General features: G+C 42.7%; 1 protein-coding gene across 1 annotated transcript in view; it reads left to right on the forward strand.

The window, feature by feature from the left end:
- Positions 1-26,672, forward strand: part of LOC138370924 (uncharacterized) — a 100,555-nt gene extending 73,883 nt beyond the window's left edge. Inside the window, exons 7-8 of the mRNA XM_069335587.1 lie at positions 7,244-7,407; positions 26,217-26,672. Coding sequence (XP_069191688.1) covers positions 7,244-7,407; positions 26,217-26,672 — 620 coding nt within the window. The remainder of the gene's footprint in view (positions 1-7,243; positions 7,408-26,216) is intronic.
- The last annotated feature ends 200 nt before the right edge of the window (positions 26,673-26,872 follow it).

The following is a 26,872-nucleotide window of genomic DNA, read 5'->3' on the forward strand; positions in this document are numbered from 1 at the left end:
TCTGCCGACTTAGAACGGAGTGCACTCACCACAGTGAACCGTGTGAGTGCATCCACTGCTACAAATATGTACCTCGCCCCTGAATGAGCTTGTGGTAGCGGCCCAATGAGATCTATGTGTAACCTCTCGAAGGGAGTACTCACCTCCGGCCACCTACGCAAAGGTTCCGCCCCCAACCTATGTGCCTTGTACCTCAGACAACTGTCACAAGAGGTTACATAGACCTTGATATCTTTACCCATGGATGGCCAATAGAACCTTTGACGTGCCCTCTGCAACGTCTTGGACTCCCCTCCATGGCCTGCTGCTGGGATGTTATGACACAGACACATTGCAGTCCTCTGGAACTCCGGTGTCAAGACTGCCTGGTATACTGGTTCCGACCGTATACCCGAAACCCTACCAAGATGATACAACACCTCATCTTCAACCACAAACTCATCCACTGGGGCTGGAAGTGACCTCAACTCCGCACGCTGACCCCTCAAAAACTTCCTTACCTCCCCCCACAGGGGGTGACCTTCCTGACTCCGTATCAACTCCCTCACATTCCACGACACATCTTCCTTCCCCCTTTCACTCACCACTGCTACATTGTGACACCTTGACAACGCGTCAGCGACCACATTGCTTTTCCCTGGTACATGTTCAAAGTTTGTAATGTTAAACTCTGAGAGCGAGGTAACCCACCGTGCCAGTCGCTGACAAGGCTCCTTGGACTCGAACACATACTTAAGGGGTTTGTGATCGCTTCTGAGCCAAATTTCATGTCCAAGCAAGATGTACCGGTTCCGTTGTAATATGAATGTGATCGCGAGCGCTTCCCTCTCAATCGTACTATAGTTCCTCTCTGCAGGACATAGTACTCGTGAACAAAATGCAATGGGACGCTCCCGTCCTCGCTCATCCACCTGAGCTACCACACCACCTATCGCTGCGCCAGAAGCATCCGCATACACCAGAAACGGTTTGCTAAAATCTGGGTGCGCGAAGATACTGCGAGAGCTGACAGCAGCCCTCAGTACCTGGAACGCCTGCTGTTGTTCCTTCCCCCACACGAACTCTGCAAGTCCACTGATCTGATGTAATTGTCTTGCAATTTTTGAAAAATCTTTAATAAATCGCCGATAATAGCTAACCAACCCCAGGAAAGATTTGCACTCTTTCTTGTTCTGTGGAACTGGGAACTCTTGAATATCCCTGGTTTTATCTGGCAATGGACTGATACCCATCCGGCCCACTGTATGACCCAGGAATGTTACCGATTCTCCAAAAAAACTGCATTTTTCGAAATTCACTTTGAGGTTGTGTGACCTCAGCCTTAGCAAGAGTTTCCTCAAATTATGCATGTGCTCCTCTAATGACTTTCCCAGCACGATTACGTCATCGAGGTACAGCAACGCTGTGGGACCTATCAACCCCGATAATACACTCATCATTAGCCTACTGAACACAGCAGGTGCTGACTTCAACCCGAAAGGAAGTCGTTTATATTGCCAGAGCTCGTTGCACGCACTAAACGCTGTGATTTCCCTCGACTCTTCCTCCAGCGGTATCTGGTGATACCCACTGAGTAGGTCTAATGTGGTAAAATATTGTGTACCCTTCAAGTGTGTCAATGTGTCCTGTATGTTAGGTAATGGGTATGCTTCGTCTTTCGTCAGCTTGTTTATTCTGCGGAAATCTACGCATAACCTCACTCCCCCATTCTTTTTCCTGACTACTACGAGAGGGCTGTGCCACGGTGAACTGGATGGTTCAATGATATCATGATCTCTTAGCTGGCTTATCTCCTCTTTCACCTCCCTCTGGTGTGCCACTGGTATGCTATATGCTCTCGTATATACTGGATGTGCGCCCTCTACGTCAATCCTATGTGCTCCTTGAGTAATGCACCCTGGGGGTTCTCCTCTCAACGCAAAAAACATCCGGGAACTCCCTGACTAAGCCCCTTAAGGCTTCCTTAACCTCCCTTTCCATGGACATCCTATCCACTATTCCCATTAATTTATCCATTCTGTCCTCATCGCCCTCACTCTGACTTACTGACATGGCTGCAATAATCTCCTCCACAGGGTTCCCCCACGCTACCTGTGCATGCTTAATCAAGGTGACTGGCCACCGAGAGGGATTAAAAACCCTCAACCGAATTACCCCTTCATTTATGTCTTCAATAGTCTCCATTATCACCAACCCTGCTGGATTATCCAATGGCTCAATTTGCACAACGTCTACTCCCTTGGCTTTACATGCCATTTTAATCACTAAGGATGCTTCTCCCGGAATGGTGACATCCTTGGGTACCGTGACTGCCCACTGTATATTCTGGTCCCCAGCCGAGTTACCACAGTTACCCCTCACTACTGCTACTCCTTCTCTACTCCTAACCTTGTTAACGTCTACCGCTTGACCCCCACATACCAATTTATTCCCCCTTGCGCTGAACGCTATGGTACATGAGTATTTTTCGAGGAAATCAATTCCCAAGATAATGTTGTTATGTTTCAGCCCTATATCCTGTATTACTACAAAACTATGTTTAAACCATCTATCTTCTAGCTGGAAATCCACAGTTGTCTCACCCAACACCCGCAACGCATTATCCCCCACCGCCGTTAATCTCCTGTTGTTCGGTACCAGCCTGACATCTGATCCTAACACGCTACGACTCATGATGGACACGGAAGCACCGGTGTCCACCAAGGCTGTATAGATAGTGCCCTTTAACCGTAAATGAACCTTTATGGGATGACCCGACCCGACGGTACACAACCACTGTCCGCCACCCCCTACTGTACACACTGGGTAATTAGGTGGAACAAAAAGCTTACACTGCCAGGCCAAGTGACTACCGTCACCACACAGCTTACACACTTTTGTCTGCTTAGGTCGGTCTGGCTCGTGTTTACCTGCAGTGTACTCCGTTCCCCGGGGATACCCTCTACCGGTTCCCTGGTTCTGGTGGTACATTCCTGTTGCTCCCTGAGCAGGCGTGTATCGTGGTGGAGCAGGAGTGAACCTGCCTCCACGTGCCCCTTGATTATAGCCTCCTCGCTGCCCACGAGTACCCTGATGGGGTCCCCACGACACCCCACTCGTATTGTGTGGGGTGTCGTGGGTGGAACACCCTTGGCTCCCAGCCCTTATTATTGTCACGTCGAGGAGCACCTCGCCCCTTGCCCTTGGAATGTGTGACCCCCGCCGCGGGTCCATCCTCCACTGGCTGAGCTACTGGGGCCCAGAGCTGAGCCTGTCTCTCTTGCGTGTCTGCAAGATTTGCCTGTTCCTTAGGGGACACTTCCTTGAAAATGTCATCCTCTGTCAGTTTATGTGTCGGGCTATTCTCCGCCCAAAACACTGCATGTTTCACCGCTTCCTTAAAAGACTTAGCTTCCCTGCAGTGTAACGTACTTTCCCGCGGTAATGCACCGAAAAAAACACTCCGTTGCATAGAATCTCTTACTACCCCCGTGAACTGCGTTTCCGTCCGCTCAATCACATCACCCAAGAGTCTTATTCTATGGCCAAACGCCCTTAATTGTTCCCCTGGTTCTCGTTTAAGTGCAGCTAACTGAGCCTTTAGTTCTACTGCATCGTGCTGCACATCGTAATGATCTATCAGTTCCTGCTTAAACTCGCTATAACTATTTATTTCTCTAATTTCCGCCGAGTTGAGCAGGGTCTTTGCTTCCCCTTGGAATATGCCAATGCAATCTTTGCCTGATCCAACCATGACCCCACACTAGTCGCCTTCTCTAGAGCAAAGAAAAATGTTCTAATATCCGTCAGTAACTGACCTTTCGAATCCCGTTTGGCGCCCCAAAACGTGGGTATGTCTCCATATACCTTAGGTCCTGCATTAGTCGTCTCATGCGTGCTCAACACATTTTTCAACCACTGTGCAACCTGCCCAATTGTCTCTGACGCTGCCGCCTGCGCCGTAAGCAACGCCGCCGTGTTATCACCACTCTCACCCTGACCGACATTACTCGTGGCCTGGCCACTGGCGCCCCTATTACTACCCGTACCCGTCATGGCTACTCGCCCCTTATGTGCTCGTGTATGAACCAGCTTGACGCTTTGCCGTACAGTAACCTTACTTGGCCTTATTCCCTTAATCTCACTAGAATCACTTATAATTTTAAGCCACCATTAACAACGTCACTTATCAGTTCCCCACATTACTGTTTCCACCCCTTAGGAGACCTTTCCCTGCCGCACAACGTGGCCACTCCACTTGGCCACACATCTTGGCCCCACACCCCACTATGGCCACTCACTGGCCCACACTCCTTCCCTTCCTCACTCCAATATCCACCGTCCTGAACACAACCCGACGTCTACCAATTCCCGAACATTCCCTCACCAACTAAACCAGTAACACACTTCCTTCATCTCTCAAAGTGTTCCAAAACCTGTTTGCACTGCCACCAAATATGTCGTGACGCTGAACCCCGGTTCATTCCGAACACAGCGAATACACAACACATAACACCTTGCCTCAGCAACCGTTACTACCACCTATACTCCTACACACACCAGACCCTTGAGGCGTACGACTCGGTTTGTACTGGAACACAATGAATGAACATATGGAAGGTATTTAAAGGCCGTCGGGTTTTGTCATTTAATTACAAAGAATAGACTCTGACAAATAAATACATATTAACATACTCTATTAGGTCAATACACTTCCAATACCCATAGACCACTTGACCTCCGCGATCACCACCCACACTCGTAACTTCCGCCTAAGTCCCTAATACGGAATGATTACTACAACACTCCACACTCGGTTAGTCTTTCATTCAATACTCACATACTGCAGACTTAACTTCGTCACTACGATCACATCAGGTTCTCGCATAGCTGTCTGCTAGACTTCGCTGCTGCCGCAAACGGGGATCCAGAGGACTTGCCAGTTCAACTCCCACAATCAGACTGACTCCAGTCAGCCATGGCCTCAAACATTTCACCCCGCCTCTCAAGGAAGGCATAATCCGATTAACCTTATCCCTAGAGCGGTAACCTTGATCCTAGAAGCCTGACGAAGAATAATTCCTCTTTCCAGGAATTAGTAATTTGGCTAAACCGCTTCGGTCTTAATCCATTGACCTTTCTTAGATATGTGATCCATAGTCTGACTACTTACATGTACTTCCAATCATCATTCGTTAAGTGTTGTAGTAATGATCCTCTAGCTAATAATTCCTACTAACTTGTGGATTACAACAGTTTGTAGTCATCAGTTACCGGAGTTCTTATGTATACCGGTAACCTGGTCCCCTCAGAGAAACAGGGAACAATGGCATGTGAGCACTTTACATTAAAAGTGTCATATTCCGTCATCGACCGAGGTGGTTACCTAGAAAGATAGACAAACCAAAAAAAAAAAGCTAGTCGGTAAAATTACTATCGACAGCCAGAAAGGACAGAGACTCCTGCTGAAATAAAATTAATTAACAACCCTGTCCTTAACTAGTACTCTTGTTCATTAGCATAACCTACCCTCCCAATATTGGGGGAGGGGGAGGGGGTGGTTACCGGCTCAGGCGGACCAGCCGCTTTTACGATGTCACTTTCGATGTTGCTGTTCCTTCTTCTCCGTTCCACTAGCTGTCTTGGGCGTTGTTTCACCTCCGGCCTGCTCTTGTGCTTCCGGTGCCATCCTGGTCGTTGGCCCGGGTGGTCATTTTCTTTCTTCTCCTCGGTTTGTTTGTTTTGGTTCTGGTGTGTTTTTGTTTTATCTTTCATGTCTCATTCTTCTGTTGGTGTTGACCTCTAGGGGCGGGTCGGGGAGTTTCTGGCTCTCCTCCGGCGCCCGTGTTTTTCTGCCTTGTTTGGTCCTCGTGATAGGTTCGTTTGATGCAGTCTCTTTCTTCTTGGGTTCTGTTTGGGTCTGCTGCTTTCTGGAGGGGTCCTTGGGTTGCTGCCTGGTTGGTCAAGCCAGGGGTGGCTCCTTTGTTGTTCGGTTGCGGCTCTTCGCTGTTCTCTGCGCATCTTGGCCTTTGGGCCCGTGGATGCGTTTTGGTTTGCCTGGGTTCCCTTCCTTCCCTTCTTCCTGTTCTGGGGTTAGTCTGCAAGGTCTTTTAGTTTCGTCTGTGGTCTTGATTTTATGTTAGGGCACGTGGCGTCCGCCTCCTGGATCCTTCGCTCTTTTTCTTATCTGTGGTGAGGTAGCTCCGGGGAGCCGACAGGGCTCCAACCAGAAAACCAGCATTGAATGTAATGAAACACAATTTTCTGTGTGAGTCCCGGAGGCTCCCCGGCATCCCTCCCTCTGGTCGGCTGTGTTTATCGCGCTTTTTGAGATCCAGCCTAAGAACTAAAGGTTGGGTCGCCGGCAGGTAGGTCTGGGGCTCCCCCTTCCCCTTCCCGGGGAGGGGAGAGGGGGGTGCGCAGACAGCAGCGCGATGACGTCATGCTAGTTTGCTAATTCGTTTGGGGAGTTCTGTCCACTTGTTCGGCCTTCGGTCGCAATAGTTTTACCAGAATAGGGGTTTGTTTTGGGGCGCCTACCTTTCTGGGTGCCTGTCACGGTCGATGGCAGACAGAATGCTCCCAACCACAGGGGGGTCTCTATAGGCCATTGCTCCTCGTGCCTCTCTAGAGGGGGCCAGGTTCTGGCTCGTGGTCCCCGGTAGGCAAAGACTCCATGCACTGACTGATACCAGAAAGATATACATATCCATTCAGCCTGGATAGCTTCGGGGAGCCTCAGGAACTCATCCAGAAAATGGCGTTTCATTACATTCAACGCTGGTTTTTAGCAGCTTTGTTTCCATAGCTTAAATCTATGTCCTCTTGTTCTTGAAGTTCCAGATTTCAAAAAAATTTTTGCCAATTTTGTCAATACCTGTACCTGTTACTGTTTTGTATATAGTGATCAAATCACCTCTTTTTCTTCTATTTTTTAGCTTCTATCTTGTGCTTGTGTGTAATTCTTTGCATGGATATATTCACTTGATCAACCAACCTAATCTTATTTAATTTTGGTGAAAAAGAAACAGAAGTTAATGGGGCTGAGACACAGTGGAAACAATAAGAACATAAGAACAAAGGCAACTGCAGAAGGCCTATTGGCCGATACGTTGCAGCTCCTATCTATAACCACCCAATCCCACTCATATACATGTCCAGTCGATGTCCATATACATGTCCAATGAGGCATGAATAATGTATAAATTACTAATAAATATGTTGTACATTCTACTAATACATTTTTTTTACATTTTCTTTCTAGGTTATACGTTTTCATACCCATTTTTGTCAAAGGAGTGTGGCATTACTGTGGAAGACAATGTTGTCAAACCCCTGTACAAGCACCTCATTAACACTAAGTATACCTCCATGGCATTCATTGGCATAACTTCCATGGTCTGCCCTTTTCCTATGTTTGATTTCCAGGTATGTAGAGTACATCTGTTGAATTACTGATTTTCAATGTGATTTTTTGCAATATATGTTCAGTTTCCCTAAATAATGGTATGGCTCTCTAAGAATTATATGGTCACTTTTGTTACTTCAATGGTAGCAAGGTTAAGAATTTTTAAAAAATCACAGTACGTTCTCTAAAAATTAGCAAAATAAGTAATGATAAATATAAAAGTAAAGGTTCAGTCTTGGAGACACACACATAGCATGGGTGGTACGTGAACAAGGGGAAACAGGTGGAAACTTATTACCCAAGTAAGCCTCAGGGTCGTCAGAAAAAACTTCTTCAGTGTCAGAGTCGTTAACAAATGAAATGCATTAGGCAGTGATGTGGTGGAGGCTGACTCCATACACAGTTTCAAATGTAGATATGATAGAGCCCAGTAGGGTCAGGAATCTGTACACCTGTTATAATATAAATGTGTGGTGGGCTTGCTATGGGGGAACTGGTACTATTAAGGGGTAAGGGTAGTTAGAAGACAGAGTTATCAAATATGGGAGAGCTAAAAGGCCCGGCCCCCAAAATAAACTATCCACAGTAATAATAACTTGCTACTAGACCATATATGTCAGTCTAAGGGTTGATCAATGCACTCCCACACAGGAAGAAGGGATACTCTGTTTTAAGGTACTTATTTATTAACCCCTTAACAGCCCCCCCCCCATATACATTCACACCAATAACAATAATAATAATAACTTTACCACACTACCTTACGTTAAAAGCCTTGGTCCACATAAACAGGATACAAGGTTTTACACTGAGCACAAGCTAGGGTAAAGCTCTACTGTTGAATAACTTGAAGTTAGAGTCAGCTTAGGGTAGGGGACCACGTGGTTCCAATGGGACCCCCTTTAGAATAACTAGTAATATAAACTCTAAACACACCTACTACACACGAAATATAATACCCTACACATAGAACATGAGTATGCCAGAAATTGAATAATGTACACAGTATATACTTAGCTTGAACAAGACACAGAAATAAGGAAACGAAGAGGAAGGGTAAGAGGTTCCTGTCCACACCACGCCAGCTCAGAAAAAGATGGAGTCTCAGTCTCCTTCCCCACAGCTGCCGGCAGACTGCTCAACTAATCGTACCGCAGTCCTATACCAAGTTTACTCAGGTTTACTTTACAAATGATTAAAAAGTAATAGTAAGCATAGTTGGTGCCTATGTTATTATTTAATAATCAACCCCCAGCTCAGTCTTTAAATGCTCTTTGAGAAACAAGAATAGTCTTACGTCTGGCAGGGAAGATACAAACAAAGCCACATCGGGTTGCGATTTCCTACTCTAACGTAGCTTAATTAGTTAAATTTTTGACCTCTGGTTTCCACTGAAGAACCCAGGGTCGTAACACTCCTCCCCCCTTCAGAGAATAAAAAAATGTGACTACTAGAATAGTAGTCATATTTTTTTGTAAGAGTATACAGAGAATAAAAAGAAAATCATATGACAAAAAAAAAATCAATAAAAAACAACAGTTTCTTTGCAAGAAAAATACAAAGGAGTTCTCTGAAAGAAAAAAAAAACATACACAAAAAAAACAGGGAAGTAAATAATTTGGACACGCAATATTTAATGTCACAGGAGAACCTAAAAAAAAATAACTAAAGCATGACAGTTAGTAAATGGCTTCCTGTGGCCTAGATGAATGTTATTCCGGCAACCTGGACAGAGCGTCCGCCATCACGTTGAGTTGGCCCGGTAGGTGGGTAATGGAATGATTGAAGTCCTGTAGGTACAACGCCCACCTGAGGATGCGTTTATTCTTACCCTTCATCTGAGTCAGGAAGACTAGTTGGTTATGGTCCGTGTACATTTCCACTATATTACCTGTGAGGTAAACTTCGAACTTTTTACATGTTAACACTAGCGCCAACGCCTCTTTTTCTACCACTGAATAACTGCGTTGTGCCTTGTCGAATTTCACAGAGTAATAATATACTGGGTGTTCCACTTGATCATCCCCAGTTTGCAACAACACTGCACCAGCACCCAAGTCAGACACGTCCACATGAATTTTAAACGGTCGATCGAACCTTGGACTAGCAAGCACTGGGGCGGAAGCTAAGATCAATTTCAAATTTTTAAATGCCTCTGCACAGTCTGATGACCACTTAAATTTAACGGCCTTCCGCAACAAGTCTGTGAGAGGAGTGGCAGCACTGGAAAAGTTGTGACAAAAACGTCGATAGTACGCACACATACCAATAAATCTTTGAACGTCCTTTTTAGACTTTAGCACTGGATATTCCAGAATGGCACTGATTTTATCTTGCCGAGGTAACACTTTTCCTTGGCCCACTTCATAACCGAGGTACGTCACTGTGCCTTGGCCAAAATGACACTTTTTAGCATTTAAGGTAAGATTTGCCTTTTTCAAGATTGCGAACAACTGGCGTAACCTAGCTATGTGGTCAGCCCAATTACTGTCAAAAAGCACGATATCATCTAAATACGCCCAACAATTTGGCACCTTAGCGAGCAGAGAGTTCATGAGTCTCTGGAACGTGGCAGGGGCATTACGCAAGCCGAACGGTAACACTTGATACTCAAAAACACCCTCGGGTGTCACGAACGCAGTTAGTTGTTTAGCACGTTCAGTGAGTGGGATTTGATAATACCCCCTCGAGAGGTCGAATTTCGAGACGTACTTGGCGTTTCCCAGCTTGTCGATGCAGTCCTCGAGGAGGGGCAGCGGGTAGGCATCCACAATGGTCACCTTGTTGAGCTGCCGATAGTCGGTGCATAATCGCCAGGAGCCATCTGGTTTGGGGACCAAAAGGCAGGGCGAGCACCAAGAGCCCTGGCTTGGCTGGATGAGGCTGTGCTGGAGCAAGAAGTCGACCTCCTTCCGTACGATGGCCTTCTTTTCTGGACTCATCCGATAGGGTTGAAGGCGAATGGGAGTGTAGTCCGTCAACTCGACATCATGGCAAATGGCATCAGTCTGGGTCGGGACCTCCCCGAACAGACTGGAGAATTCATCAACCAACGACTGCACCTCTTCACGTTGGGCCATCTGCAAATTGGACAGTCCCTCCTCCACAGCATTCACAGAACTAGAATTATTGAGAATGAGATTAGTTGGGTCCCCAGAACAATCATCCCCTTCCTCACTGGAAATGGAAACATTGGTTAGTGCAATGGGCCTGGGGCCCTGGAACTTCTTCAGCCGATTTACATGTGCGAGCATTACCTGGTTACGTTTGTCAGAGTGCCTCATTTTATACGTGAGGTCCCCAGTCTTTTCTGTCACAATGTAGGGGCCTTCGTACTTGTGGGACATAGTGTTCCCTAGTCGAGGCTTTAATACCAGGACAGGGTCGCCAGGCTGAAATACCCGCAACTTAGCCGTAGCATCGTTTCGGTCTTTCATCTTTTCTTGGGCCTTCCCAAGATACTTTAGTGCGGCCGCCTTGCAGTCCTTGAGTCTCTGGTGGTGTTGCGAAAAGAAAGCCGAACCTTCGGTTAACGTTATGTTCCCTAACAGATTCTCCTGTAACATTTGCAAGGGTCCACGAACTTTATGGCCAAAGACTAACTCAAAAGGAGAACAACCCAGTGAACTTTGTAATCCCTCTCTAGCCGCAAACAAAACATACGGTAAATTCTCGTCCCAGAAGGTGTGGGAACTCTCGCACGATGTCTTCAACATCTGCTTCAGAGTTAGATGGAAACGTTCAATTACCCCCTGACTTTGTGGATGGTATGGGAAGGAAACCTTATGAGTTATTCCACAGTCCTTACAAAATTGCTCAAAAATATCAGACTTAAAGTTAGTACCATTGTCAGTTTGCACGACCCGAGGCACTCCAAAAGTGGAAAAAAATTGCAACATATAAGCAACAGCAGGTTTTGCTCGGATGTTCCTTACAGCAAAAGCCTCTGGGTAACGAGTAGTGATACACATCATCGTGATTAGGTAAATATTACCAGACTTAGTTCTAGGTAATGGTCCAACACAGTCCATTACAACATGAGAAAATGGTTCCTCTGGCATGACAATAGGCCTTAGAGGAGCTTTAGGTGGAGTCTGGTTTGGTTTCCCAACCAGTTGACAAACAATACACGCATTACAAAATTTTGCCACATCGCTTTTCAGCTTGGGCCAGAAAAAATACTTTAAAATTTTGTGATACGTAATATTAATACCTTGATGTCCCCCCATAGGATCATCATGAGCAGCTGCCAAAACTCTTTCTCTATAACAGGTCGGCAACATAACCTGGTGGACTACCTCCCACTCATAATAATAATAATAATAATAATAATAATTGTTATTTAGGTAAGGTACATACATAAAGAGATTTTACAAAGTTTGTTGGCTTTATAGATAGAGCTAGTACATACAATGCCTAAAGCCACTATTACGCAAAGCGTTTCGGTAGTATTACGCAAAGCGTTTCGTTTCATTTGACAAGGGAGCACTCTGTGGTCTCCATGCTGCGTCTACAATTTCCTCCATAGAGACGGCCGTCTCATGACAATCTGCAAGAGTGGGGTCAGCTTTCTGTAAGTCACTCAAGGAGGCATCTAGTCCTTGGTCAGATGCCATTGGCTGAGGCTCAACAGTGTTCTCCTCCACCTCCCCACTACTCTCGGTAGATGGCGGTGGCAGGCTCTCCACAATGTCCTCGGCCACGTCATCGAGTCGGGCCATGAATGTGTCCGCGAGGTCTACTTGGTTTTCACCACTCGGAAAGCTCCTTGTGTCCTCGGGATTTACCACCTTGGCAAGCACAGGGCTGCCCTTACATTTAAGTTCCATAGACCAGGTCACTGCGCACGCAGGGTACACAACATTATCCTCTGCGGCGGGTGGATCCAGGCAAACCTTAGGGGTAGGCAACATAATAGGCAGTCTGGAGTCCCCTACCTTATCCCCTGCTAAATCATTACCAACTATTACATCAACATTAGGGAAAGGTAGGTATGAAGTGACTCCAACTGTACACCCTTGTGGAAATCAGATTCCAGGGTAACCTTATGGAGGGGTACTGCTCGAGTATCACTAGTGACACCCTCGACCAGTACCACCTCTCCAGTGTCGAGAGTGTTGGCACCTTGCAACGCACTCTCTAAAATTAAAGTCTGGATGGCACCGGTGTCTCGGAAGATCACCACGTCCTTCCAGGAAGAACCCTCAGACAAAAGTAGTCTCCCTTTCGATAAGAATGGGGCAAGCAAGACCAACCACTGTGGGTTGGAGGTCTTACTCTCTAACCCTTCCGAAGGCCTCAAGCCCTGTGTCACAACTAGAGCATTGGGTCTTTTTTCCGAGTACAGTTGCCAACAACGGCTAATAGTGTGGTTTGGACATTTACAGTGACCACAAAAACGTCGGGGAGAAAAGACATTACTAACAGAATTACCCTTCAGTTCACCCTTAGGTACCATGGGGCTAGACACTTTAACAGGGTTAGTTATGTCTGAAACAGAAGGTGCATTAGTTAAAGTGTTAGAATGAGCTGGTCTGGACTGGCTGTGGGTATAAATTTTGCTACTCTGTGGGGTACAATTATTTTTATTGGGCCTTTTGCCCGCCAATTAGTAGTTTTCTGCCAACTTGGCCAAATCCCCTATTTTAGAATTTACCTCTACCCTTCCTCTAATATACTGAGCTACAATGTCTGGCATACTATCTATAAACTGTTCAATTAACAAAGTATTCTTGAGTGCCTCGTATGTTTCGGCTTTAGCCGAGCGAATCCATTTATCAAACAATCCAATTTGATCATTAGCAAATTCAGTGAGCGGTTGGTTGTGATAAACTTGGCGGTGAGCTTCAGAAGTAATTTCATATGCCCGCAAAATACGTTCCCTGACTTTACCATATTCAAAACACTCGTCGTCAGGCATGTTTATAAAAATATCTTGTGCTTTCCCCCTAAGTCTTCCCTGTAGGATTTTCACCCACTCTTCCTTTAGCCAGTTCATGGACATGGCCAATCTCTGAAAATGGTTGAAAAACCTTTCAGGGTCTGACTCGGAAAATTCAGGTGAATTATGCTTTTTCTCATAATGCCTGGGGTTTGAATCCCTGGCAGGTGGAGGTCCAGTGGCATTCGCTCTAATTCTAGCCTGCTCGGTTTTGAGTCTTTGCTCCTCTAATTATATTTTTGCTAACTCTAGAGCTAATTCTCTATCCCTATGAGTTGCACTTTCTGCTTGGCTAGGTTGGCATAAAGGTGTATCACTTGCCAATAGTTCTTCATCAATACAATGCTGTAATATTTCATTCACCAAAGTCCACTTTTTATCCGCGTCATTTAATTCTAGGCCAAATTCCTTGCCTAACAATACTAAATAAGACTTGGTAAGTTTCTTTATCTCTACCACTGAAGGCTCCCTTGCCAGTCTCTGCATTTCAGATGACATCACTAATAATTTTAGCTCCCAGCCAAAGAAAAAATTAAAAAATAAAAATTGGAAAAAAACAAAAATTTGCACGGCCCCTAACACAAGGCCACACTAACCTTAATCGTGAAGGGATCCAGCTGGGTGTCCAGTCAGTGCAAGAATGTCCTTTGCTAGATGAGCTGGACCCTAGGCTAGCACACAACCGTTCTGCGGAAAACAACAAATTTTAGTTTTGGCACTCAAGAATCTAATTTTTTACACTTATACTGTTCATCCCAGACAGGCCCCCACTTGTTATAGATATAAATGGGTGGTGGGCTTGCTATGGGGGAACTGGTACTATTAAGGGGTAAGGGTAGTTAGAAGACAGTTATCAAATATGGGAGAGCTAAAAGGCCCGACCCCCAAAATAAACTATCCACAGTAATAATAACTTGCTACTAGACCATATATGTCAATCTAAGGGTTGATCAATGCACTCCCACACAGGAAGAAGGGATACTCTGTTTTAAGGTACTTATTTATTAACCCGTTAACAGCCCTCCCATATACATTCACACCAATAACAATAATAATAATAACTTTACCACACTACCTTACGTTAAATGCCTTGGTCCACATAAACAGGATACAAGGTTTTACACTGAGCACAAGCTAGGGTAAAGCTCTACTATTGAATAACTTGAAGTTAGAGTCAGCTTAGGGTAGGGGACCACGTGGTTCCAATGGGACCCCCTTTAGAATAACTATTAATATAAACTCTAAACACACCTACTACACACGAAATATAATGCCCTACACATAGAACATGAGTATGCCAGAAATTGAATAATGTACACAGTATATACTTAGCTTGAACAAGACACAGAAATATGGAAACGAAGAGGAAGGGTAAGAGGTTCCTGTCCACATTACACCAGCTCAGAAAAAGATGGAGTCTCAGTCTCCTTCCCCACAGCTGCCGGCAGACTGCTCAACTAATCGTACCGCAGCCCTATACCAAGTTTACTCAGGTTTAATTTACAAATGATTAAAAAGTAATAGTAAGCATAGTTGGTGCCTATGTTATTATTTAATAATCAACCCCCAGCTCAGTCTTTAAATGCTCTTTCAGAAACAAGAATAGTCTTACGTCTGGCAGGGAAGATACAAACAAAGCCACATCGGGTTGCGATTTCCTACTCTAACGTAGCTTAATTAGTTAAATTTTTGACCTCTGGTTTCCACTGAAGAACCCAGGGTCGTAACAACACCATTTGATTGACAGTTGAGAGGCTGGACCAAAGAGCCTTAGCTTAACCCCCGCAAGCACAACTAGAGGAGTACACACACATTTAGGTAATTACACATACACACCGCAAACATCCTTCAAGGGATTTTTGGCAGCACAGGAGTCGCCCTATATATTTCTCCTTTTTATGTATCTGGTAGATATTGTTATTGTGTAGCGTAATGGAATAGCTCAGAAAAACCTACACTTTATGTGAAAAAAGCCTTTCAGATCAGATTTGGCTGTTGCTGTTCCCTTCCTTATGGCCTACACATTTTCTGTTACTTTGTTTTTAATGGCAGCATGTTAGGTGACTAACGTGAGGGAAACCCAGAAGTGTGTGGGGACTGCCAAGTTGTAGTGGTCGGTACAGAGAGAGCTCTCTCTTGGTAGTCAACTGTGATAACAGTGAGTGTACATGATCCTGTTTTATGACATGGTGGAATCTTTAGTAGCTGGATGATCTTAGAAAGATGCTTTTCATATTATCAACTTTAGTCTTACATGGGAAATAAAATATTACTGTACTGGTTAATGTAGACATTATACATAAATCTGGTTTAATTTTTCTTGTATAGAATTTGCAATGTATGGTATATACTCCTCTAAAGATGTAGTAAATATAACTTTATAGAGGAAACTTTCTAGATACGAGTTAAATGTTCCTAATGCTTTATCTAAGTATACAGTATACCTGAGACGATGAAGCTTTTTTTTAACCACCTTTTTGTATAGTTTATCAGTTGGATTGAACCCTTGAATGGCTGCATATATAGATTTTTGCATTCTAGATTTACTTTGATCTAGAGTGATGCATTGTGAATTTCTTGCCTACATTCATTGTTATGTTCTGGTTTGTTGCAGAACTATTTTGGATTCATGAGGATGTGTTAAGTTTTTAAACAAGTTTTGCTTCGTTAATCTGTGATTCACAAAGTTGGAATCTGGGAAGCTAGCGGCCATTCTTTGTACCTTGCATTATTACTGTACATGGTAGTAATTATGTGGATTAAGATTCTGTCATCACATTTTTTTTGTATACAAGATTGACTGTCTCACCTAGTTTTAAATCAATTGCAAATTCTGTTAGCTTTAGGACGTTCCTGAAATGCTATGCATGTTAGTGGCTTGGCAAAAATGTACTTTCACGACCCACTGTACATTTTGTATATACATAAAATAAAAGGAGGGTCCTGTAATACAATGGTCAATGCAGTCAGTTCATTAACTGAAAAGTTCTGGGTTCAATTCCTGCAGCAGGTCAGAGACGTTTGGCTATTTATTTATTTATTTATTTATTTATTCATTTATTTATTTATTTATTTATTTATTTATTTATTTATTTATTTATTTATTTATTTATTTATTTATATACAAGAAGGTATATTGGGTTTGGGAAAATACATAGCATGGTGTTTACAAACCCCCAAACATACCAGCGATACAAAGATGCGAGAAACAACTACACGGCAGTGAGGAGAGAGGCAGAAAGAAATTTTGAAAAAGGGATTGCAGACAAATGTAAAAAAGAACCAGGTCTATTCTATAAATTCATAAACAACAAATTGCAGGTAAAGGATAATATTTAGAGGTTGAAAATGGGAAATAGATTCACGGAAAATGAAAAGGAAATGTGTGAAACATTAAACGAAAAGTTCCAAAGTGTGTTTGTACAAAATGAAATCTTCAGGGAACCAGATACAATAAGAATTCCAGAGAACAACATAGAGCACATAGAGGTGTCTAGAGACGAAGTGAAAAAAATGCTCAAGGAGCTAAATAAGAACAAAGCAGTTGGTCCAGATGGAATTTCACCATGGGTTCTGAGAGAATGTGCACCTGAGCTCAGCATTCCTCTTCAACTGATTTTTCAGGCATCCCTGTTTACAGGAGTTGTAGCTAATGTGTGGAAAAAGGCTAACATAGTTCCAATCTACAAAAGTGGAAGCAGGGAAGATTAATTAATCTTAATTAATTAATTATAGACCGGTATCATTGACAAGTGTAATAGTCAAAATATTGGAAAAAATAATTAAATCTAAATGGGTAGAACACCTGGAGAGAAATGATATAATATCAGACAGACAGTATAGTTTTCGATCTGGAAGATCCTGTGTATCGAATTTACTCAGTTTCTGTGATCGAGCAACAGAGATATTACAGGAAAGAGATGGTTGGGTTGACTGCATCTATCTGGACCTAAAAAAGGCTTTCGACAGAGTTCCACATAAGAGGTTGTTCTGGAAACTGGAAAATATTGGAGGAGTGACAGGTACGCTTCTAACATTGATGAAAAATTTTCTGACTGATAGAAAAATGAGGGCTGTGATCAGAGGCAATGTATCGGACTGGAGAAATGTCACAAGTGGAGTACCACAGGGTTCGGTTCTTGCACCAGTGATGTTTATTGCCTACATAAATGATCTACCAGTTGGTATACAGAATTATATGAACATGTTTGCTGATGATGCTAAGATAATAGAAAGGATAAGAAACTTAGATGATTGTCATGCCCTTCAAGAAGACCTGGACAAAATAAGTATATGGAGCACCACTTGGCAAATGGAAATTAATGTTAATAAATGCCATGTTATGGAATGTGGAATAGGAGAACATAGACCCCACACAACCTATATATTATGTGAGAACTCTTTAAAGAAGTCAGATAAAGAAAGAGATCTAGGGGTGGTTCTAGATAGAAAACTAGCACCTGAGGACCACATAAAGAATATTGTGCGAGGAGCCTGTGCCACGCTTTCTAACTTCAGAATTGCTTTTAAATATATAGATGGCGATATACTAAAGAAATTGTTCACGACTTTTGTTAGGCCAAAGCTAGAATATGGAGCAGTTGTGTGGTGCCCATATCTTAAGAAGCACATCAACAATGTAACACGGGTTAGGGTTCCTCTCTGACTTATCTTCCTTCTTTGCCCTCTTTCTACCCGTATTCTTACTTTTTATTCTCTACCAAGGGACTCCAAAACTTTTACCAAAGCCAACTCCACGCCACGTGGTCCTAAGACGATTGACCGACTTAGGATTCTACACCCAGTATGACGTGACCTAGGCTTTGAGCAAAACCCTAGAGTCGCCTCTACGCTGCCACCACCAGACCAGTAACACAGCAATGATCGAGGTCTGGATCGATCATGCGAATTAATCAACCTTGGGGCTTGATCCCCACTATAACCGATGACCGTGGAAACTTAAGAGTGTGAAATTAATTACACGGGAATGATTCGATGTTAGAATCGGCGCCCAATCCAACTCTACCTCGTGTGGACCACGTGACCAGGACAAGTGTACACATAAAACACATGGAAACAGTAAAAATGCAAATTATTAACTTAATTAATTTATTAAAAGAAAACTAAAACAAAAATCTAAATATGTTCACTCCCTGTCACTTTAACACTCCCTACTTGACCTGACTGGCAATGAGACTACCTCTATAAATAACCATAGCAACTATACCTTGGGCAACCAGCTAAAGATGTTGGGCTGGTCTTGGGGAGAGGTAAGATGGTTGGCCTCTCCCAGTTGCTCCTGTTTCCACACTGACCTGTCCTCGTCTGATCAAGCCCAGACTAGAACATTGTATCCTTCCGCATCGCTTACCCCAGTTACTTAGCAAGGTTTAAGTTATAACAATTAACCTCTGTTTGTACTGAATTGATCCAGACTGGTTGAATTATTTTACTGAAATTAAATTACACAAACATCTAACGGCAGAGCTGTTCCCGATCCCCCAAAATGGTTAATTGAACTTTGAGAAATAGTAGACCTGTCAACCCTGATGACCTATGACCGCCGGTCACTCCGCCTTACAAGTTAGATCTGATTCGTGATGTCACTGATGGTGACTTAAACTCAATAATTAGAATACTCTTGATATTGTATCCAGTACTATTATACAATACAATTTTAATGCAAAATGAATAAAGGCTAATTTCTCTAAATTACTGAATACTATAGGATGATTCAGATTCAGATTCAGATTCAGATGTTTATTCAGGTAAGGTATATACATACAAGTGATGTTACATTAATGGATTGATATATAGATAGAGCTAGTACATACAATGCCTAAAGCCACTATTACGCAATGCGTTTCGGGCAAGAAAAACATTAATATCTAGAACTTAATACTAATTGAGCATAAAGAATAAAAAGTGTTGAGAACAAATACAAATAAAGATAAAAAAAGGGGGAACATGACTGAAAAAGCAGCACAAATACAATAGGTTGACAAACAGTGTTGATTAAAAAAAAAGAAAAGAAAATAACAGACATGGGTTGACAATAGAGGAGTGAGGTAGATTACAGGGAATTTATTAGGTAGTGTTTAGTTTTTATCTTAAACTGGTTGAGAGAGGTACAGTCTTTAACATGGTTGGGAAGGTCATTCCACATTCTGGGCCCCTTGATTTGCAGAGCATTTCTAGTTTGATTAAGACGTACTCTAGGAATATCAAAACTGTATTTATTTCTGGTGTGGTGCTCATGGGTTCTGTTACAACCTTCTATGAAGCTTTTAAGATCAGGATTGGCATTATAGTTTAGCGTTTTATATATGTATAATACACATGAGAGAATGTGCAGTGACTTAATATCTAACTATCTAACTAATATCTAAATAAATAAATATTAATTAATATTTAATAATATCTATATCTAATCTATATATCTATATAGATTCATTATACGCAGCTATGAACAAGGCGTCGGTTATTTCCACCGCGAATTCCCCTGGGGTCAGGTTCCCAGGTCACCATGCGGGCTCAGCTTCCCATTCTCTTTTGTCGATAAACCACTCTGGATAATTCTTACAACAGCGTAGTTTGTTACAACAAACTGGAAAAGGTGCAAAGACATGCTACTAAGTGGCTCCCAGAACTGAAGGGCAAGAGCTACGAGGAGAGGTTAGAGGCATTAAATATGCCAAAACTAGAAGACAGAAGAAAAAGAGGTGATATGATCACTACATACAAAATAGTAATAGGAATTGATAAAATCGATAGGGAAGATTTCCTGAGACCTGGAACTTTAAGAACAAGAGGTCATAGATATAAACTAGCTAAACACAGATGCCGAAGAAATATAAGAAAATTCACTTTCGCAAACAGAGTGATAGACGGTTGGAACAATTTAGGGGAGAAGGTGGTGGAGGCCAAGACCGTCAGTAGTTTCAAAGCGTTATATGACAAAGAGTTCTGGGAAGATGGGACACCATGAGCGTAGCTCTCATCCTGTAACTACACCTAGGTAATTAATTACAATCTTGTAAAGCCACTAGTGCGCGCAGTGTTTCGGGCAGGTCCTTAAGACTCTCATCCTCCCAGCAAACGAGGAAAAAAGTAAGCACAAAGTGCTCTCGGCGTTTCGGGCCATGGAGCGGAAACACTGAAAAGTGTATACTCTTTTCACTGTCCTGACCTTAATTTTCGATGTACACATTTCATTTTAGTACCAATGTGTTCGCAATAGAATGTTCTAGAAGAACATATGTATAAAATGTCACCAAAGCATGAGTTAATCCACCACCAAATAAAGAACTACGTCGATCACTAGCCGTGAGCTCCAAACAGCGACGAAATGTTTCTATTCTTTTCAAGTTTGTCAACTCCACACTTGTCCTACAGCGTTAAATTTGGTATCTCAGAGATCACAATAAAATTCTCTACACGGACATATGCATATAAATGTAGAATCATGATCGCGGCTCACCCGCAAGTGTGTGGGAAGTGGGCGAAGTGTTACCTGTTACCGCACATCAGCGAAACCAGTATTGAAAAGTGTATATTCTTTTCACTGTCTTGACCTTAATTTTCTATGTACGTATTTCATTTTTATACAAATGTGTTCGCAATAGAATGTTCGAGAAGAACATATGTATAAAATTTCACACAAGAATGCGTTAGACCGGCACCATATAAAGAAACTTCGTTGATTACACTTCGCGTGTCAACAATACAACAGTTCTACCACGTAGATACAAGACAATTCCGTTCTCCCAAATAGGTTATGTGGCTATTAGAGAAAACGAAAATTTCATGGCAAACATCTTCATACTATCCCAACTCGATCGGATAAGAATTCAATATTATAGAACTATTTGTTCGTCAGACATGAAAATATGTCGCGCGCTCACATTCAAGAGAAAAATAGTTGTCCTGTTTTGTGTCCAAATAGGAGGAAAGAAAATTTAACAGATAATTTTAAGTAGGTAAATTCTAGCAGAATTAATAAAATGATAAGATACATTGCAAGAATAAATCAAATGAGAGAGATTAGTAAGTATATTAAAGCACATTGGTATATTAAAGCTCTGATTGATTACATTGACAGCTTGATTGATAATTTTCAACAAGATTAATAGGCATCATACAGCAAATTGATAGTATATATAAGAAGACAGCAATGATCACAATGGTAAAGATGTTCGGATTGGGTACATAAATATTGGGAGATTGGGTAGCAATAGATACAGTGCAATTTTAAAGCAACAAGGTAAAAAACTATGAAGATGAAATTAGGTACTTTTTAATTTTGTTTTTGAATGACGCAAAAGTTGGACAGCTTTTCAATTCATTAGGGAGTGAGTTCCATAGACTGGGTCCCTTTACTTGCATAGAGTGTTTACACAGATTAAGTTTGACTCTGGGGACATCAAAGAGATATGTATTTCTAGTGTGGTGATAATGGGTCCTATTACATGGACGACAAGATGAGGACACGACAACGTTTCGGTCTGTCCTGGACCATTATCAAGTCCATTGTGATAATGGTCCTCACAATCGACTTGATAATGATCCAGGACGGACTGAAACGTTGTCGTCTCCTCATCTTTTGGTGTGTGATTTAGTCTTTATATCTTTAGCCACGTTATTGTGACTCATCATCTGCGTACAGTACAGTATTTGGGTAAATCATTGTTGTATATGGTAGAATGTTTTTAGATATATTACCTGACATAACAACTGAAAGATGGTTGCACTTTTCTTACTATAGTATTTCTTCTTCATAGGAAGAAATACTATAGTCTTCATACTGTTTTCAGATATCTTTCTGAAGACAGTAACGCAAACTGTTACTTTACCTAGCAAGGTGGAAATGGATGAAGATACTGACAAAGCTATTAGGGATCTGTGTAGTAAAGGCCTTCCCATTAGATATTTTCCTAAATTGGGTTCATCCCGCCAAACACACACTGAAACTACGACGTTGGTACAACGTTCGAACAAGTTTTAACACCTAACCAGTTATAATAATCAATATAGCAAGTTATAACAACGTTCTAATACGTCATAAACACGTTAAGCCAAGATGTAGCAACTTTATTACAAGTTGTAACAAGCGGAAAATAGAGACAGTTACGGTTTGTGTTTCCAGGGATTGCAGTGGGAATATAATGAGGATCTTGCAAGAATGGCGGGTATTCCAGGTTTACAAAGTGTTGTGCTAAAACTATATAAGGCTGTAAGTGACTTGAGGAAAATGCAACTAATGTTCTATAAAGAATATTGTTTTTGTATCACTGGGCCAGATACCTTTGAGCAAATTAAATGAAAAAGCTCATGTTTGTGTTTACCAGAGCATTAAAAGCAAAGCTGTTAGCTGATTTCTGAGTCAAGTGTTACGTGTTGAATCCTTTGCAAATCCTTCAATCAGCCAAAATCACTATATACTGCAGGTAAATATTTTGTCATAGTTCAGAGTGATGCGTTTAGTTTAGTTGCAAAATGTTATAGATGGAGAGACATTTGTTACCGAATGGTCTTTAGAACACAGTTCCTGTATAAGATAAAGGAAAGTGGAAGAATAAATAACTATTATTACAATATAATGGCAAATATAATCTAAGTGTGCTATAATGGAAACTGCATACATGGAGACTTGTTGGAAGGAAACCTACTGGTACTTGTCCAAGGGGAAGCCTTGGATGCTCACTGTGCCAGAGCCATTATGATCTATCAAGGTTTCTTATCTCCTGGTAGACTCATTGACCTTGTTTTCCATCAGGGCAAGCATTTTTGCCAATGATCTTGTCAAGTACAGTCAAGTATGGGAAGCGTATCCGCAAGATAGCAGGTAAGTTCGTTCCCGATATCTCCCCGGTCCTTCACCTCGTTGGTACTCTTGTGGCGGACCTGTTGCAAGTTGTGACCGAATTGGGTTCCCACTTTTCGTCTGCTAGCTTTGGTTCTCATCTTCCCCATTCCTTCCTTCTTCGTAAGCCTCTTCTTGAATCTCGTCCTTTGAATTTCTGTACCTATCTCTGCCTTCAATATAACAATCCCTTCTCTATTTCTGAGCTCCAGTCTTCCTGACCCTCTGCGGTTCTACGGCGGCAGGCTCCGATGGCATTCATTATGAGATGCTTCGACATCTCCCTTCATGCTCGTCTCAGTATTTACTGAGTCTGTTTAATCGGGTCAGGGAGTCGTCGTCAGTCCCTGAGGACTGGTTCGATGCTGTTGTCCTCCCTATTCGGAAACCAGGGTCTCTCGGGTCTTCCCCCAAGGACTTCCGCCCTATTGCCCTTACGAGTTGTGTCTGCAAGCTCTTTGAACATATGGTTAACGTTCGTCTGATGTGGTTCTTAGAGCACTATCACCTCCTTTCCCCTTCTCAATTTGGTTTTCGCAAATGCCACAACACAACAGATGTCCTGGTGAACTTGGAGGTCTATATTCGTACTGCTTTTGTTGCGAAGACCTCCGTTGTTGCCGTCCTTTTTGACCTCGAAAAGGCTTAAAACACTACCTGGCGGTATCATATTCTGTCCCAACTTCATTCTTTTGGCCTTCGTGGGACTCTCCCTCTCTTCCTCCAAAGTTTCCTCTCTCGTCGTTCCTTTCACTACTCTGAGCACTACTCTACACTAATACTTTCACCACTCTGAGCACATCGTTCCTTTCACTACTACTCTGAGCACTACTCATTTTCTTGTTGCTCTCAATGGTCTTCTTTCCTCCCTCCCTTCTGGCGTCTTCTCTGCTCTCTATGTTACCTTACCGATCTTACCCTTTGCTGTCGGGGTGATTCGCCTCTCCTTCAATGGCGACTTCAACTTGCAATTGATGCCATGTTGTCTTGGGCCACCGATCATGGCTTCAAGTTCTCTGCGTCTAAGACTTTTGCTATGACTTTTACTCGGAAGCATGTCATTCTTCGTCCCTCTTTATCAATTTATGGACATCCCCCTTGTGTATAAGGATTTCGCTAAGTTTGTGGGGTTAATCTTTGACACGATTTTGTCTTGGTCAGCCCATATCTCTTACCTCCGAGTTGAATGCTCTAAGGCCCTTAACCTACTTAAGGTTTTGTCCCATACTTCTTGGGGGGCAGATAGGTATACGCTCCTCTTTCTACATTCCTCACTCGTTCTGTCTAAACTCGATTATGGTTGCCATGCTTATTCGTCCACTTCTCCTTCTACTCTTCGCTGTCTTCATGTTTTGCTCCATGCTGGGTTGCGCCTCAGCTCTGGTGTCTTTCGTTCGACTCTTGCCCTCAGCTTGGTTTCCTATCTCTCCAGGACCCACGTGATTGCTGCTGTCTTCGCTATCTGGCGCAGTCCTTGTAACATCCTTCCTCTTGCCTCTGTCGTGTTTTGACTTTTACCCCTCCTGTTGTTCTTGTTCCTCTTCACCACCTCCCTCTTTCTGTCCAGCTATCTCACTTACAGGTCTCATTCCATTCATCTTTCTCATATTTCTCCTCGTATTGCTCCTTCCTTGCCTCCGTGAAGGGGGCCCCCTTCCGAAGTTTTGTACATCCTTGACCTGCATTATTAAAGCTTATACTCCTCCTATGGTTCTGAAACGCCTTTTTCGTGAGTGCACTTCATACTCCCGCTCCGTTTCCATCTTCACCAATGGGTCTAAGTCCGCAGACGGTGTGGGCTACTCCGGTGTTTTCCTGACCGCACTTATATGTGTTGCCTCTCTTCGGAGACTAGCATCTTCACAGCAGAGCTTTATGCTATACTCCATGCTCTCCGTCCCCTGCCTTTTCGTTGTCAATCCTCCTTTGTGATTGTCGTTGACTCTCGTAGTGCCCTCGTGACTCTCGGGTCCTTTAATCCTGTCCATCCCGTTGTCGTCGAGATTCAACATTGGCTGTTTCTTATCTCTAGTAAATTAAAATCCATGGAGTTTTGCTGGGTTCCCAACCATGTTGGTGTTTCTTTAAATGAGCGTGTGGATGCTGCCACTAGAGAGGCAATCCGCTCTTGTCCCGTTTCCCTTAAAGGTATTCCTTTTTCCGACTTTTATCCAGTTATTTATTCCTCCATCCTTGCCCGTTGACAGGGTTGTTGGTCTTCTGTTGTTGGTAACAAACTGTGTACTCTTAAGAGTTGTGTTCTGCCGTGGCCTTCCTCCTGCCACCGTAACCGGCGGTGGAAAACGGCTCAGGCGAGGTTGCATCTTACCCATACTTGCTTAACTCACGGTCACTTAATGGAGCGCCGCCCAGATCCTTATTGTCCAAATTGCGTTGTCCGTCTTACCGTCGTGCATATCCTTGTTGAATGTCCTGACTTCCAGGATGAGCGTGTGTGTTGCTTTCTGACCGCCCCTCACAGTCACTTGAGGGGTGGTCGCCTTATGCGTTTCTGTTCTCGTATTGGCATCCTTAGCGATATTTAGCGCCCTCTGATTATTCCATACATTTGATGGTGTTACATAGCCTTCCCGGTTTGGTGCCTTGTTTTGATAATTACTTACTTCCTAAGAATGAAGGTCATTAATTGTGAAGAAAATTAAAAACCAAGTAAATGATTTACTATGATAAAAGTGCTAGTAAAGATGTTTGAATGTCTTCAGTACTGATAATTAAAGAAATAGAGACCACCTTAATAAAATGTGGTAACTCAATGAGAGATCAATATTTTACTTAAGGATGAGCAAGTTGAAATAAATTTTTGAAAGGAAGAATTGGTAAGAATTACAAAAACTAAATTCAGTTGAGGAATATTTAATGTTTGATCGTAAAAGGTGGCTAGAGTAAATTACTTGACTGTGGAAGTGGTAGTAGTACTGTTCTGCAGATATGAAAACCAATCAACAAAACAAAAAAATGCATCACATAAGCAGAATTTAGGACAATGAATATAAATTTTTACCCAGGTTCAGTACTTCATGGCAGTGATGAAAGGAGTGATTACTCTGCTGTCCCGCGAGGAAATGGATGATGCCACACTGTCAGAGCTCCATCGGCGTCGCCGTCTCGGATACGCTGACAGACACTTCCATAAGTTAGGACTAGAGAGGCAGCAAAACTTCACAGATGAGGTGTCGGCACTAATTGGAATCCCTTCTGAAAAACCCTCTATAATAAAAATTCTCTGTATTACACGAACTAGGCATTACTATTCAGTTAATACATTCAAGAAATATCGGTACAAGATTGACAGCAATGACTGTGTGACAGAGATGCTGGACATGCAAGTGGTACACACCTGGTGGGATCTGGGATGGCTGGTAGCCAGGCAGACGGCTCGCATCCTATGGCACGATTTTTTTGGAGTCTTAAATTATGGTATTGCTATGTTTTTCTCAAAGATGAAGAGCTACTTTGTTTGACACCAGTCAAGAAAGGTTGCTTAATGCTATAGTTTATACAGAGCTAAGTCACTACACTTCAACTATTAGATTATATATTTTGCATACCATCAGTAGATATGTGTGTATGTTTGAAGGTTCTGAATAATGTTAGCTCTAATTAATAGTTTTTTTCTTTATAACAATTCATTGTGATTGGCTCTGCCAGAATGTGGACCTGT

Source organism: Procambarus clarkii, chromosome 34 (assembly GCF_040958095.1).
Source record: "Procambarus clarkii isolate CNS0578487 chromosome 34, FALCON_Pclarkii_2.0, whole genome shotgun sequence".
Taxonomy (NCBI): Eukaryota; Metazoa; Arthropoda; class Malacostraca; order Decapoda; family Cambaridae; genus Procambarus; species Procambarus clarkii.